General features: G+C 38.2%; 1 protein-coding gene across 8 annotated transcripts in view; it reads right to left on the reverse strand.

Moving 5' to 3' along the window:
• Positions 1–7764: 7764 nt before the first annotated feature.
• Positions 7765–12633, reverse strand: part of TBC1D12 (TBC1 domain family member 12) — a 125016-nt gene continuing 120147 nt past the window's right edge. For all 8 annotated transcript variants that reach the window (XM_048218839.2, XM_026481695.4, XM_044378040.3 and 5 more), the window contains 2 exons: positions 10509–10767; positions 7765–9640 (listed from right to left, as the gene is read on the reverse strand). In XM_048218839.2, the coding sequence (XP_048074796.1) occupies positions 9572–9640; positions 10509–10767 (328 nt within the window). In that variant the 3' untranslated portion in view covers positions 7765–9571. The remainder of the gene's footprint in view (positions 9641–10508; positions 10768–12633) is intronic.

The raw sequence follows: 12633 nt of genomic DNA on the forward strand, positions 1-12633 counted from the left end.
AGTTCCACATGGGGCTCCCTGCTCAGTGGGGACTCTGCTTCTCCCTCTCCCTCTGCCCCTCCCCTCTGCTTATGCTCTCTCTCAAAATAAATAAATAAAATCTTAAAAAAAAAATCCAATTCCCAATCCTCTATTTTAGGTTGAATGGCAGACTCTGGGGTGTAAGAATCAGCTGACTTGTCATTTGAGAGGGAACTGTCCCACAGGAGGAGAAAAACCTTCTGGGGGTGATAGGGTCTAGGGAGATTGTTTCTGCTCCTTAAATTTTCCTTTCTCTTACACGCAGGACAATTTTTCTTCCAGAGTTTCTCCTTGATTTTTTTACAGTATCTGCAACTGTATGGAGGCAAATGGGGAGGGCTCCAAGTAGATTTTGAGTTACTCTCAGAGTCATGCTTTTGCTTTTTTGAAGATTCAAGTTGCAAAGCAAGAATTGTTGCTTTTACATTTCCTCTTGTATCCTTTTCTTTTAATTTTTTTTTAAGTTAGCTCTACAGCCAAGGTGGGGCTAGAACTCACAACCCCGAGATCAAGAGTCACATGGTCTACCAACCGAGCCAGCCAGGCACCCCTTCTCTTATATTCCAGTAAGTTATTTTCAAAGAATTGTGTAGCTGCCTCCCTTATCACCCTCAGCGATTGGCAGGACCGCCGTGCTTTTTTTATACTAGGGAGAAAATTTCCCACTAAAGCAGAAATTAAAAGATTTCCATGTTCTGGGGCTTCTGGGTTCAAGGCAGTATGCTTTTGGAAAGTCTGTACAAAGCGTTCAAGAAAGGTCTTTGCTCTCCTTCCTGAGTGCAAAATTCAACCTCAGATCAGTTCACTTTGTGGGGGGGAGGTAGTCTCCAGTATTGCTCCTATCAAGCCTTGAATACCAGCCTCCAGCTGAGCCATTTCCCGGTCATTTATAAGAGGGGCTGGAAGAAATTCCGGCCATCTGTTTCCTCTGTATGTGGGGTTTTCCCCAGGGGGCTGTCTGGCTTGTCTGATAACTACAGTACAATCAGAGACTGGTTACAGAGACCTGGAAAGTAGGAGGAGCTATAAGGAACAGCAAAGAGAGCCCTACCCCCCTTCTCAGGTGCTTGTGCTAAGTTAACTTCCTAGCTTTTAGTATTTATGTGAGTAACCTGAATATCCTGGGCCTGGAGATCAGGCCAGAGTGCTCTTTGTAAACCTTGCAAATAAAGGAAAGTGAAAACAGGCAGCTGGGTATTTAAGGGATTTTCTGGAGAAACTGGAGAAGTTTTAGGATCTAAGAAAACTGGCTGAGGAGAGGGAGTAGGGCTTTGGGAGGAGGGGCTTGGACCCAGGCCCCAGAGATCCAAAAGATCTGAAGGGTCAGGGACAGAAAGTTGGACATAAAAGTGTTTATAAGAGGAAAGAGAAGGGAGGAGTTAAATAAGACGTGGTTTTTAATTTTTGTTTTAAGTTCGATTTCTGTTCTTTCCTCTTACTAAGGGAATCCCCAAGGCTAGCCATTATACTTCTTTGTGTCCTCTTTTCAATTTGGTCTTCCCATAGGTACCAGTTAAGACAGTTGTTTGGATGAGAGCTTTCTAAAAACTTTTCAGATGTAAAAGTTTTTGTGGTTCAAGAAATCCATCACCTGGCCATTGATGAGTAAGACCTACAATGGTATATTTATTCTAAAAGCAACTCAATTCAATAAGCCTTTTTGTGGAAAGACCCAGAGGCAACTTTTGGGATCAGAATAAATTTTTACCATGAACACAACAGGCATCCCTGGAGTGGGTGAAGATGTGGCCCCCATGATCCAAAAAGTTCACTCCAAAGATAGTCTAGGAAAGTAAAGCCCCTCAGCAAAGGGTTACAGGCATTAAGAATTGTGCAGTGAAAAGAATGTCTTCGTTGCCTCCAGTCACAGACCCACTAATCTGTGACATGGGGCAGGCACTACTGGAATGGGATTTTTTCTAGCACCAACAAAACAATGAGGATTGAGATGACAAAAGCCCCTTATGATAAGCTCCCCTAAAACTGGCACAGTCAGAGAACGCTGCTTGTGACTGTGTGACTGGGGATTGCAGTCGATTCAACTGGCCACCAAGATGCACACTGGTAAATGCACCTTCCAGTTGTCCAAGACCAGAGACTATATTCTCACTAGTCACAAAGCCAAGCTTTCAAGACACAGAACAAGACAAAAGGAAAACTTCCATCTGGTTTTTCTCATATGGTTTTTAGCAGCTTTAGCTAAATCCTTGGGTCTCTTGGAGCCAGACTAATACCTAAGGAGGATGTGCTGCTGGGTTGGGGATTGTACGGTGTGTACCTTGTTGCATGGATATTTTCTTGAGGTTGGCAGTTGACCTGGTGTCAATGCAACCTGTTCAGTGACCAGCTTATCCTCCTAACACATGTGTCTCTGAGTTAGGTGGTGAGCACTCTAACAGCTCTTAAGTGCTCAACCCATGCCCACCAATTTTGCAGCTTTGGCTTCAAAGATGTCCCTTAGCAAGAGCCTTTACCTCATGTGCCCACAGACCACAGTAAAGTTTGTCTACACAGACGCTGGTCTGGTGAGGACTGTGAACTCGCAAGTCTGTAAGGCTGGCTTGAACACCTGACTTATAAGGCCTATGCCAGAGACAGATGGAGACAAAGAAAAACAGTGACCATCTCTGGGAGGAAAAGGATCAATAAAAATCAAGAGTACTCATAATAAATCTTTACCAGAGTTGCTATACCCAAGGAACTAGTTCCACAAATATCTCCTCCTGCTAATCTAAATTTAGAAAAGGAAAAGAAAGGACTCTTGCTTCCACCAGACCCTGCAGGCAAAGACCTGGGAGACTGATGTGGTAAGAATTCTTACCTTCTGCCAGCTTTTTTTCAGAGGTCCCAGGATCTCTCAGCTGTAGCAGCCTCAGCGTGAGCACTGTCCAGCCAGTGAAGTTTTTCCCTTTGTGGTAGCCAACTGTAGGGGAAGAGAAATCTTTCTTCTACCTCTTTAAGTTCTTTTATCTGGTCTATTAATCAAATTGACATATGACAGATTAACAAAAGAAAAACAAATTTAATTACTTACATACATACAGGAGCCCCACAATGAAAACAAGAGGTTCCTCAACAGTCAGGCAAGTGAGGCTTATATGCCACTTGAGTTACAAAGAAGGGGACAGGGTCTGGGACTTCAATGGGAAGGAAGACAATGCACATGAAAAAGTGAAGAACAAAGTTTGGTAAACAAATGTTCGCCAGGCCATGCACAGGGAAGCAGACACAGAGAGAACTTTGAACAAACAGGCCCTACCCAGCTTACCAGCTTACCACATCTAGTCCATATTCTTTGTGACTATCTTTGGTGATATTTCTCTTCCTGGACCAGCCCCTCTATACTTTCAGGCAGTTGAGGGGGAACCTAAAAAACTCTTCTTGAGTCTTTTGGACCTTAAATGTCTTCAGCTCAAAATAATCAGCATGCAAAATTGGCACATTCTGGGGAGACTTGTTTTGAACCCCTCACTGAAGTCCAAGCAGAAGCTATTGCTAGTGCAAAGAGACTGAAGCAAGAACAAGCTTGGGCATGTTTGAGTATTAGAAGGTGGCCAGTACGACTGAACCACAGTTGGCAGGGGAGGGTGGGACACAAAAGTCGGGGTAGACTGTCCAGATGAGGCGCTGATATTTACTTCTATGATGTGACAGTCATTATTTTTCCCACCTGCATAAAATGTCTTCCTCTCCTAGAAATCCTTTTTATATTAATGGTTTTGCTCATCCACCCAATCGTAGAAGTGGGGGGGGAAAACCCCAAAATCAAAAAACAAAACCATGTTCCCGCTTGCTTACACTAGGTGGCCCCACTTCCTGCCTACCTCCCAAAGTAAATAATAGCTAGAGTCAGAATTCCCCTTCCAGATTCCCAGCACCAAATTTACGAACCTGCCTTCATCGGAACACCTTTTCCACTTTCCCTTATGTCATGCTCTGCATCCATTTCCCTGCAGCCTGTTCTTAGATTACATATTATCCCATTCTCTATTTCTTAAACCTCTACTGAATATCTTCCATTAATATTTAAATACTTAATTCACTCCCATCTTAAAAAAAGAAAAAGGCAACCTCCTTTTTTCCCACCAGCTATTTACTATCTGCTTTCTCTTTCCCTTTACAGCTAACTTCAGAATTATTTACACTAGCAATCTTATTTCCTTGTCTCCCACTGATTCCTCAACCATTTGTCTGGCTGCTATACTTAACACACACCAAACTACCTAGAGAAATCAATGATCTACACACTGCTAAATTTAACGGGCATGTCTCAGTCCTCGTCTCAACCTCACTGTCACCTTACACTAGCTATCACTCCTTTATGGAAACATGCTTGTCCCCTGTTTTTTTCTGACCCCAACACTCTGCTGATATTCCTATTTCTGACATCTATTAGTTCACTCTCTTCTACCCAACCTTTAAATGCTGAACCTTCATTCTGAATGAACCAGAAATATTATGAGTTGGGTTTCTAGCTACATGCATAATGTAACATAATTATATATATAATTTATTTATTTGACACAGAGAGAGGCAGCAAGAGAGGGAACACAAGCGGGGGGAGTGGGAGAGGGAGAAGCAGGCTTTCCCCTGAGCAGGGAGCCCGATGCGGGGCTCAATCCCAGAACGCCGGGATCATGACCTGAGCCGAAGGCAGACGCTTAACGACTGAGCCACCCAGGTGCCCCGTGTAACAGATGTATTTTAAATGAAAGGTAGGTTCACTGAGGAATAGCCTAAAATAAAAACAATCCATTCATCCATATCTACCATGACTATTGCCAAGCACTACTTTGGATACTACCAATTCAGTGGTAAACAAAGACAGTGTTTCTGACCTGAGTTTACACTGTAGTGGAAATAACAAACATACAAAACAATGTCTAGTAGTGATGAGTGACAGATACTAGAAAGAAATACAAAGCAGAGTAAGGTCATGAGAATGATAGAGGATGGATATTTACAGAAGGTCCAACTCTGAGGAAGTGACATGAAGCAGGGACCTGAATGAAAAGAACATAAGCCATACAAAGACCTAGGTAAAGAGCATTTCGGAGGGAACAGCAAGAGTAAAAGCCCTTAGATATTAAGCAGATAGGTTGTTGGCAGATTGAGAAATGGCAAGAGATCCGGAGGTCTGCAGTACAGTTAATGAGGTTGAGTGGTGGTTGAAATTGTAGAGACAGGCAGAGACCAGAACAGATAGGACCTTGTAGAGCACTGTAAAAGAGTTTGGATTGTTATTATTAGGAATGTCACTAGAGGGTCTTGAGCAAGGAGATTTCATTTGCATTTTTAAAATTTATTTGACAGAGAGAGCACAAGCAGGGGGAGAGGCAGAAACAGGCTCCCAAACTGAGCAAGGAGCCTGATGTGGGGCTCAATCCCAGGACCCTGGGATCATGACCTGAGCTGAAGGCAGACACTTAACGAAGTCAGATGCTTAACTGACTGAGCCATCCAGGGACCCCCTTGATTTGCATTTTTAAAAGAGTAAAACAGGGTGCCTGGGTGGCTCAGTCGGTTAAGTGTCTGCCTTCAGCTCAGGTCACGATCCCAGGGTCCTTGGATCGAGTCCCAAATAGAATCGGGCTCCCTGCTCAGTGGGGAGCCTGTTTCTCCCTCTCCCTTTACCCCTCCCCACTGCTCCCGCTCGCTCTCTTTCGTATAAATAAAATCTTAAAAAAAAAAAAAGAAAAGAAAAACATGTAGTCTAATTAAAAGTTTGATGGGATAATATGTAATCTAAGAATATTTTCAAGGGCTCACATAAATGGCCTTAAAAATCAAATCAGAAGAAGTATTAAAGTAATGAGAAATCCCCTTTCTACACTAAAATTTATTTAAAATCACTTGGTTTACTTTAAGAAATGAACAAACCCTATCATTCAAACACTTTCCAATTTATCTTCTCACTTTCAAAGTCCAAACACAGGCACTCCACATATAATCTATAAGGTTTTAATCAAGTCAATACTTCCTTTTCAAAGTTTCTTAATGATACAGATACTAAAATTAAAAGCCTTGGGATTTATGTAATAATCAAAATAGATAATTTACTTACAATATTGATTATCAATATTGCCTAGAACAGGAAAAACTGAAGCTTCACTTTCTGCTTTTATAATACCATTACGTACAGTATTCTGCCTGAAGATGAAAAATGAGAACATATATACAATATTGTCAATTTTATATCTGTATTAGTTTACATTTACATTTTTATTATAAAATTGATTTTCCAAACAACGCAATAGTACAAAAGTCATTTTAAATAAAATCATGAAGGTACTGTTTACACAAATGTTCAACAAATAAAACACTTTGTAATGCAATTTTTTTAAAAGTCAAAACTTCTTTCTGGTATTTATTAGAAAATAAACCCAACCCATAGAATGAAATGAAAATAGTAAAACCTTATTAATTGGAATTGAGGGCAGATAAATATGAATGGTAGAATGTTTGGAAAGAAATGCAATTTTGCTAACTTCCTAAGCTTTGCAATTTTATTTAGCCTATCAAAATATTAAGAGGCAGTGTTTAGCAGGGCTTAGCAAACATTCCTTTCATTTAAAGTACCAAGTAATTCACTTCTACTGCAATTACACTGTTAGTAAACAAACAATATTTTTAAAGGGCCAGATTTTCTTCTCTCTCTGAAGTCATTAGTTTCCCTGAAATCTTCTATTTTAATTTTTGTTTTTACATGTTGTAAAGCAGTGTAGTTCTAATTAATGAAGTTTTACTATATCTGGGAATTCATATTTTAGACACTGCTTTGACATCAAAATAGTATGAATTTGATAGAAAAACCACTTTTCCCCAGCGGTAAGACTTTGTTTTCTGACACTGTATATGTCAACTAGTCATGGCAAATTAAAAGCTGATTTCCCAATACTAGTTGTCTCACGTTTTTTTGCCTCTTTTACACCCATCTCTGCTGTCTGATTATGCTCATGGAATACAAAATAGTTTTATCCACTCAAAAATAAGAAAAATCAAAATAAACCATATGGCATTATGAATATAAATTATTCCATGATTATATGCTTCAGTATTATACCGTCCAACAGTATAGACTCTAAAACGCTGACTGCTCTGGATAAAAACAGCATCAATTCCTAAGCTACAATGAAGGCTGTTACCCTGAAGTCAGAGGTTTGAAAATCTCAATGCCCTTTTGCAAATGTTACCTAGTTTTTGTAAAATCAAACAAATATACCCAAACCAATAACATCATATGAAGATCATCACTACAAAAGAAATCAGCAAAAATTATGATTACGTTCTATGACTTTTAGAAAACTATGCTAGTTACTTGGATTTTCTAAATAGCGCTTGAATAATACAACGTATACCTGAGCTGAAAGGACAAAGAAGAAACTATATATATACTTATGTTTATATAAAACAAATGAAACATATTATACATATTAAATTTCACATAATCTTGAAGGTTTTAGGAAAACTTATTTTTTAATTGAAAATACACTTTAACCAAAAAAAAACCCTGTCATATACTGGCCATGTTGAATAACCCTATACTGCCTGTATAGGAGGTACAAAGGAAGATACAGGATAATATCGAGCTGCCAGCACTATAAGTCTCAAGAGGCTGAAGGATTAGAAAGTCCCTTGGAAGAGAAATTTGGCAAAAAAAAAAAAAATCCTTTTTTTCCCCTCCAAATGTGGTTAAATAAACCAGTTATCCCCAAAGTAATGAAAACTCATTTCAAGTAATTACTCTGCTTTCAAGTTTTATTTACACAGTGATTATTAATAGTGTTTTTAGTGAATTCCTCATATTTACATTTTATATACACATTTATACTTGAAAGGTAAAGAAACTGTACAATAACAAAAATGAGAAAAAGAAATACAGTAATTTAGATCGAAGTCAGGAAACAAATACGCACAAGTAAGATTAAATTTAGGCAGGTAGTATAACTTCAATGACATTACTGCCAGAGGTTACGTTCCCTCTTATCAGGGCCACCAATATCCAGGAAGTAGTTACCAGAGTTAAAATGTCATTATTCTAAAACCTATCAAGACCCTGGGTACTCCCTCAATATTTATTACAATACCAGTTTCCACTAAGTAAGCTCCTAAGATAGGAGTTAACTTCTGAGGGTTCCACTAGTGGTCCCTAGGCTAGAATGACCCATGGGGTAAAAATATACGGACGCCATCTGGTCCCATACTCCTAAAGAGGCAGTCACTGAACTAACAAGGTTCTCAGGCTTGTTAGTTTGAAGACTATATACCACTAACAGAAATAGTATGCTCAAGTGTTGTTTTAAACCAAACTGCAAACATAAAAGCACACTGTACATCTAATTATTAACCAAAGAGCATGTTATACAGGTATCACTTATAATACTCAAGTGATGTATTTTAGGTTCAAGGATTAAACATATTATAATAAATTTCATATTGATTTACCAATAATTAATAATTTCTTTATCCACTATACCATGAAAGTTAGACTCATTAGAAAAAAGTTAATTTTATCTTTTTTTTTTTTTACTCTTATTTCCATTGATTAGAAAATTATGCACAGTGTTTTACAAGTCATAGACTTGGCTACATATTAAGGTTTCAAATTTAAAACTGGAATTAAATTTTGTTTCTACAGACAGTGAAGGAATTTTAACTAAAAAGTTTAAAGTCTTGCCAAGTAGCATGCTATTTCAGAACTCTCAGAATTCATATGTTTTACTTTTACCAGTGAAAAATCTCATTTATATTTATGGACTTACTTCCAAAATCAAGTCTTCAGTCCACTAAAGTGCAAAGAACTTTCCTCCTACCAGTTAGCTTCCTTAAATTACTAGATGAATAACTCCTTAGACTAGAAAAAGAAAGGCTAAAATTCTTTGACTGATAGGAATTCCTTAAGAGACAATTTTCCTTCAGAAACAAACAGACATGATACTGTGGAAAAACACGTAAAACAAATGTGAAACAAGCTCCCACCAGTATTTCCAGTTCCCAGAAAACCCAAATTTGCTCCAACCTGTGAATGAAGGTAACAACTTCAGTGACTTAAATAATTTACAATCAAAGTCGCTTTCTCTTGGTCTCTAATATCTTCAAAAGGTTGGAACCGTAGATAATATTTGTATTAAGGTGTTTATTTCAAATAGTATTTTGGAATTTAAAGTAGTACTTAACAATCCTGCTCTGACCTCCAAAGTGCTTTTATGGTAATTGTTAAAAAAGAAAAGATGTAAAAATTTGAATAATCTCCAAAGCTGTTAAAAAAGTTTATTGCATTAAACAGTTCACTCCAAATTATGGAGTATGAACTAGCCATTTAAACTTCTCCCTTTGTAAAATGGCTCTCCCTACAAAATACTTTTTTATTAATACTGTCAATTGTTTACTCATTTCATTTACTTCAGTCATGGAATTCAAAATCAGCAGTTTCCCATGTCTTGATTCTTTTAGATTTCTCCAACATTTTCTTCCATGCTTTTTACATAGGAAACGAAAAACTTTTATCAAAACATTATTTATGTTTCAATTAGTCTGTTAATTTTGAAGATTAGCTTTTCAGAGCAGGACTATTATTCTTGTCTCCTTCTTTAATATCCTTCATTACAGATGCAAAGACCTGGAAATTATATAAAGGAAAGATTAATCCTCAAAATTAACTACCACACAGATTAAAGAGATTTAAGTAACTATAGTTTACTAATATGAAAAAGCTTTATATTTAACTCTGTCCCCTACAAGACTGCTATTCTCAAATCCTCTTGTTCATTTCAACCCAATTTTATGGTATATAATTAGATTCCAGTTTCATCACTTGCCAAATATTCTGAAACTACTATTTGGTAATAGAACATTTTCTGGACCCATATTCTTATATTTCATTTTCATAAGCAATAAAACTGTGAGTGTATGATACCTACCATCTACCATTCAAGGAGCAAGTGATAATGCTTTTATGGCACTTAGACTGCCAATGTTTGCTTCCCTAACAGGACTAAGCATCTAAAGAGCCAGGATCATACATTATATTCTATTGCAAATCCTTAGCACAAGGTAGGTGGTTTTTTGTTTTTTAAGTAGGTTCCACACCCAGCGTGGACTCCAGCGCAGGGCCTGAACTCATGACCCTGAGATCAAGACCTGGGCTGAGACCAAGAGGTGGACGTCTAACCAACTGAGCCGCCCAGTAGATGTCTGATACAATTGTTGTCTATTTGAAATACCAAAGTGTAAAAAAAAAAAAAAAAAAAAAAAGGCAAAAAAACCCCCCAAAGTTACTGGACTTACCTAAAAATAAAAAACCATAAGTTTGGATAAGTGAAAGAGGAGCAATCTGCCTAAAACTCTTACCTTTCAAAGTCAAAAATTATTTTTTTCTGTTTTTTAATTAAGCACTAACATTTGAGAAATAAATAACTTTTTTATAAACAGTCAACTGATTGTTTTAACACATCCATTAGAAGAAGTAGGAAAAGGTCACTCAGTACCTGAGTCCATTTTTTGGTGCTATTCTGCATCTGAATGGCTGCAATACAGCTGAACAGCTTTTCTGATGTGATATCTTCTGGCAATTTAGTTAGAAACTGTGCTATATGAATAAAGTCCATTTGTAGGAGAATATCTTCATATAATCGGAGGATTCCTAAGCCAGTCCTAAATAAAAATTCTTCCCCATCTCTGCAAAATACATCCCAGACTCGACAGGCCAGATCAAGTGGTAGTGATTTGCTATATAGTGTGAAGATCCTAAAATTGGGGAGAAAATAGTCATTGAAATTTTTCATTCATTTATTCATTCACTCATTAATCATCTCTATATAAAAAGAACAGTGCTTAATTAGGGATAAAAAGACAAATAAGATATGACTCCTTCCTTCAAAGAACTTGAATAGTGGGAAAGTAAGTAAAAGTAATTAATTTACAACCTTCCACATAGACATGGCCTAATACAAATCAGAGTGGCATAAACACCTAGTGGTTAAGGGGATAGGCTCTGAAACCAGAATGTCTGAGTTTGACATTAGTAGTGTTACCTTGAGCAAAATATCCACCCCTGCTGGGCCTCAGTTTCCTCATTAGTAAACAAAGAATAATATTACCTACCTCTCAGGATTGTTTTGAAAATTAAAGGAATAATTGTAAAGTATTCAGAACAGTGCCTGGCACATAAGAAAGGCTCAACAAAAGTTATTTATTATTGTATGAGGAATACAAGTATCATCTTTTAGTAACCTAAATACAAAATCGTAATCTGACTTCTCTCTTTTCTCCTACCACAAACATCTACTGGGTTTTTTTCCCTTTACCAAACTTTACTTACTATTTCTTTTGGAGCGTGTATAGCTCCAACAGAATCACCAAAATGGTTTTCCCATACTTTCTGACAATGTCTGATCATGTAATTTTTTATCCAGTGGTGCTTCAGGGCGGCATTCTGGTTGGGGAAACAGGGACAGTAGGTACTAGAGAACTTCTCTTGAAGCTGCCTTGGCAAAGCACACCTTTTTTTTTTTTTTTTTTTTTTTAAGTAATCTCTACACCCAACGTGGGGCTCAAACTGACGATCCTGAGATCAAGAGCTGCACACTCCACCGACTGAGCCAGGCGCTCCCAAAGTACACATTTTTCTTTACAAAGACTGTGTTTATTTGAGGTAGTGCTAATGAAACTTGAGGAAGGGAACTGAAGGCTCTTTGCCCCCCTCCGCCCTACCCCTAACCTTTAGCACTGCCACTTATTTATTCCTCTTTTTTCTTGCATGATAGATTCTGGGATTTGTTTTTCTTTTTTTTTTTAATGATTTTTTATTATATTATGTTAGTCACCATACAGTACATCCCCGGTTTCCGATGTAAGGCTCGATGATTCATTAGTTGCGTATAACACCCAATGCACCATGCAATACGTGCCCTCCTTACTACCCATCACCGGTCTATCCCATTCCCCCACCCAGATTCTGGGATTTGTATGTAGTAAGTTCAGCAGAGGCAGTGAAACAAAAATCCATGTCTATTTCTTAAATTATATACACATATTTAATTGCATAACAAAAGCACACCCCTGGTAGTACAGAGAATAGTAATTCATTGCTCAAAATGAGAGAGGAGGGGCGCCTGGGTGGCGCAGTCAATAAGCGTCTGCCTTTGGCTCAGGGCGTGATCCCAGCGTTCTGGGATCGAGCCTCACATCAGGCTCCTCCACTAGGAGCCTGCTTCTTCCTCTCCCACTCCCCCTGCTTGTGTTCCCTCTCTCGCTGGCTGTCTCTCTCTGTCAAATAAAATCTTTAAAAAAAAAAAAAATGAGAGAGGATACCAGCAGTGCCTAAGAAGTACACAGTACTCACTGTTAGTTACATTCTGCTCCCTATTACCAACCGTGATACTGGTTTGCCTCATGTTCACACTCCTCAAGACTGACAATTGAGTATTTTTCCCCCTTCTCTACAGATTTAGTATTTGACCTTGGTCCTCTGGGTCCCATAACATAAAACCTTTCTTCTCCCCATTATCTTGGGGCCTTCCCAAAGAAACGCTAATGTTCCTAGTGGAAATGGAAAAGAATACACTCAGGCAGCAGCTCTTTCTGCCCTCAGGTCCTGTCCCTGTGCTTTAA

Source organism: Ursus arctos, unplaced genomic scaffold (genome assembly GCF_023065955.2).
Source record: "Ursus arctos isolate Adak ecotype North America unplaced genomic scaffold, UrsArc2.0 scaffold_7, whole genome shotgun sequence".
NCBI lineage: Eukaryota > Metazoa > Chordata > Mammalia > Carnivora > Ursidae > Ursus > Ursus arctos.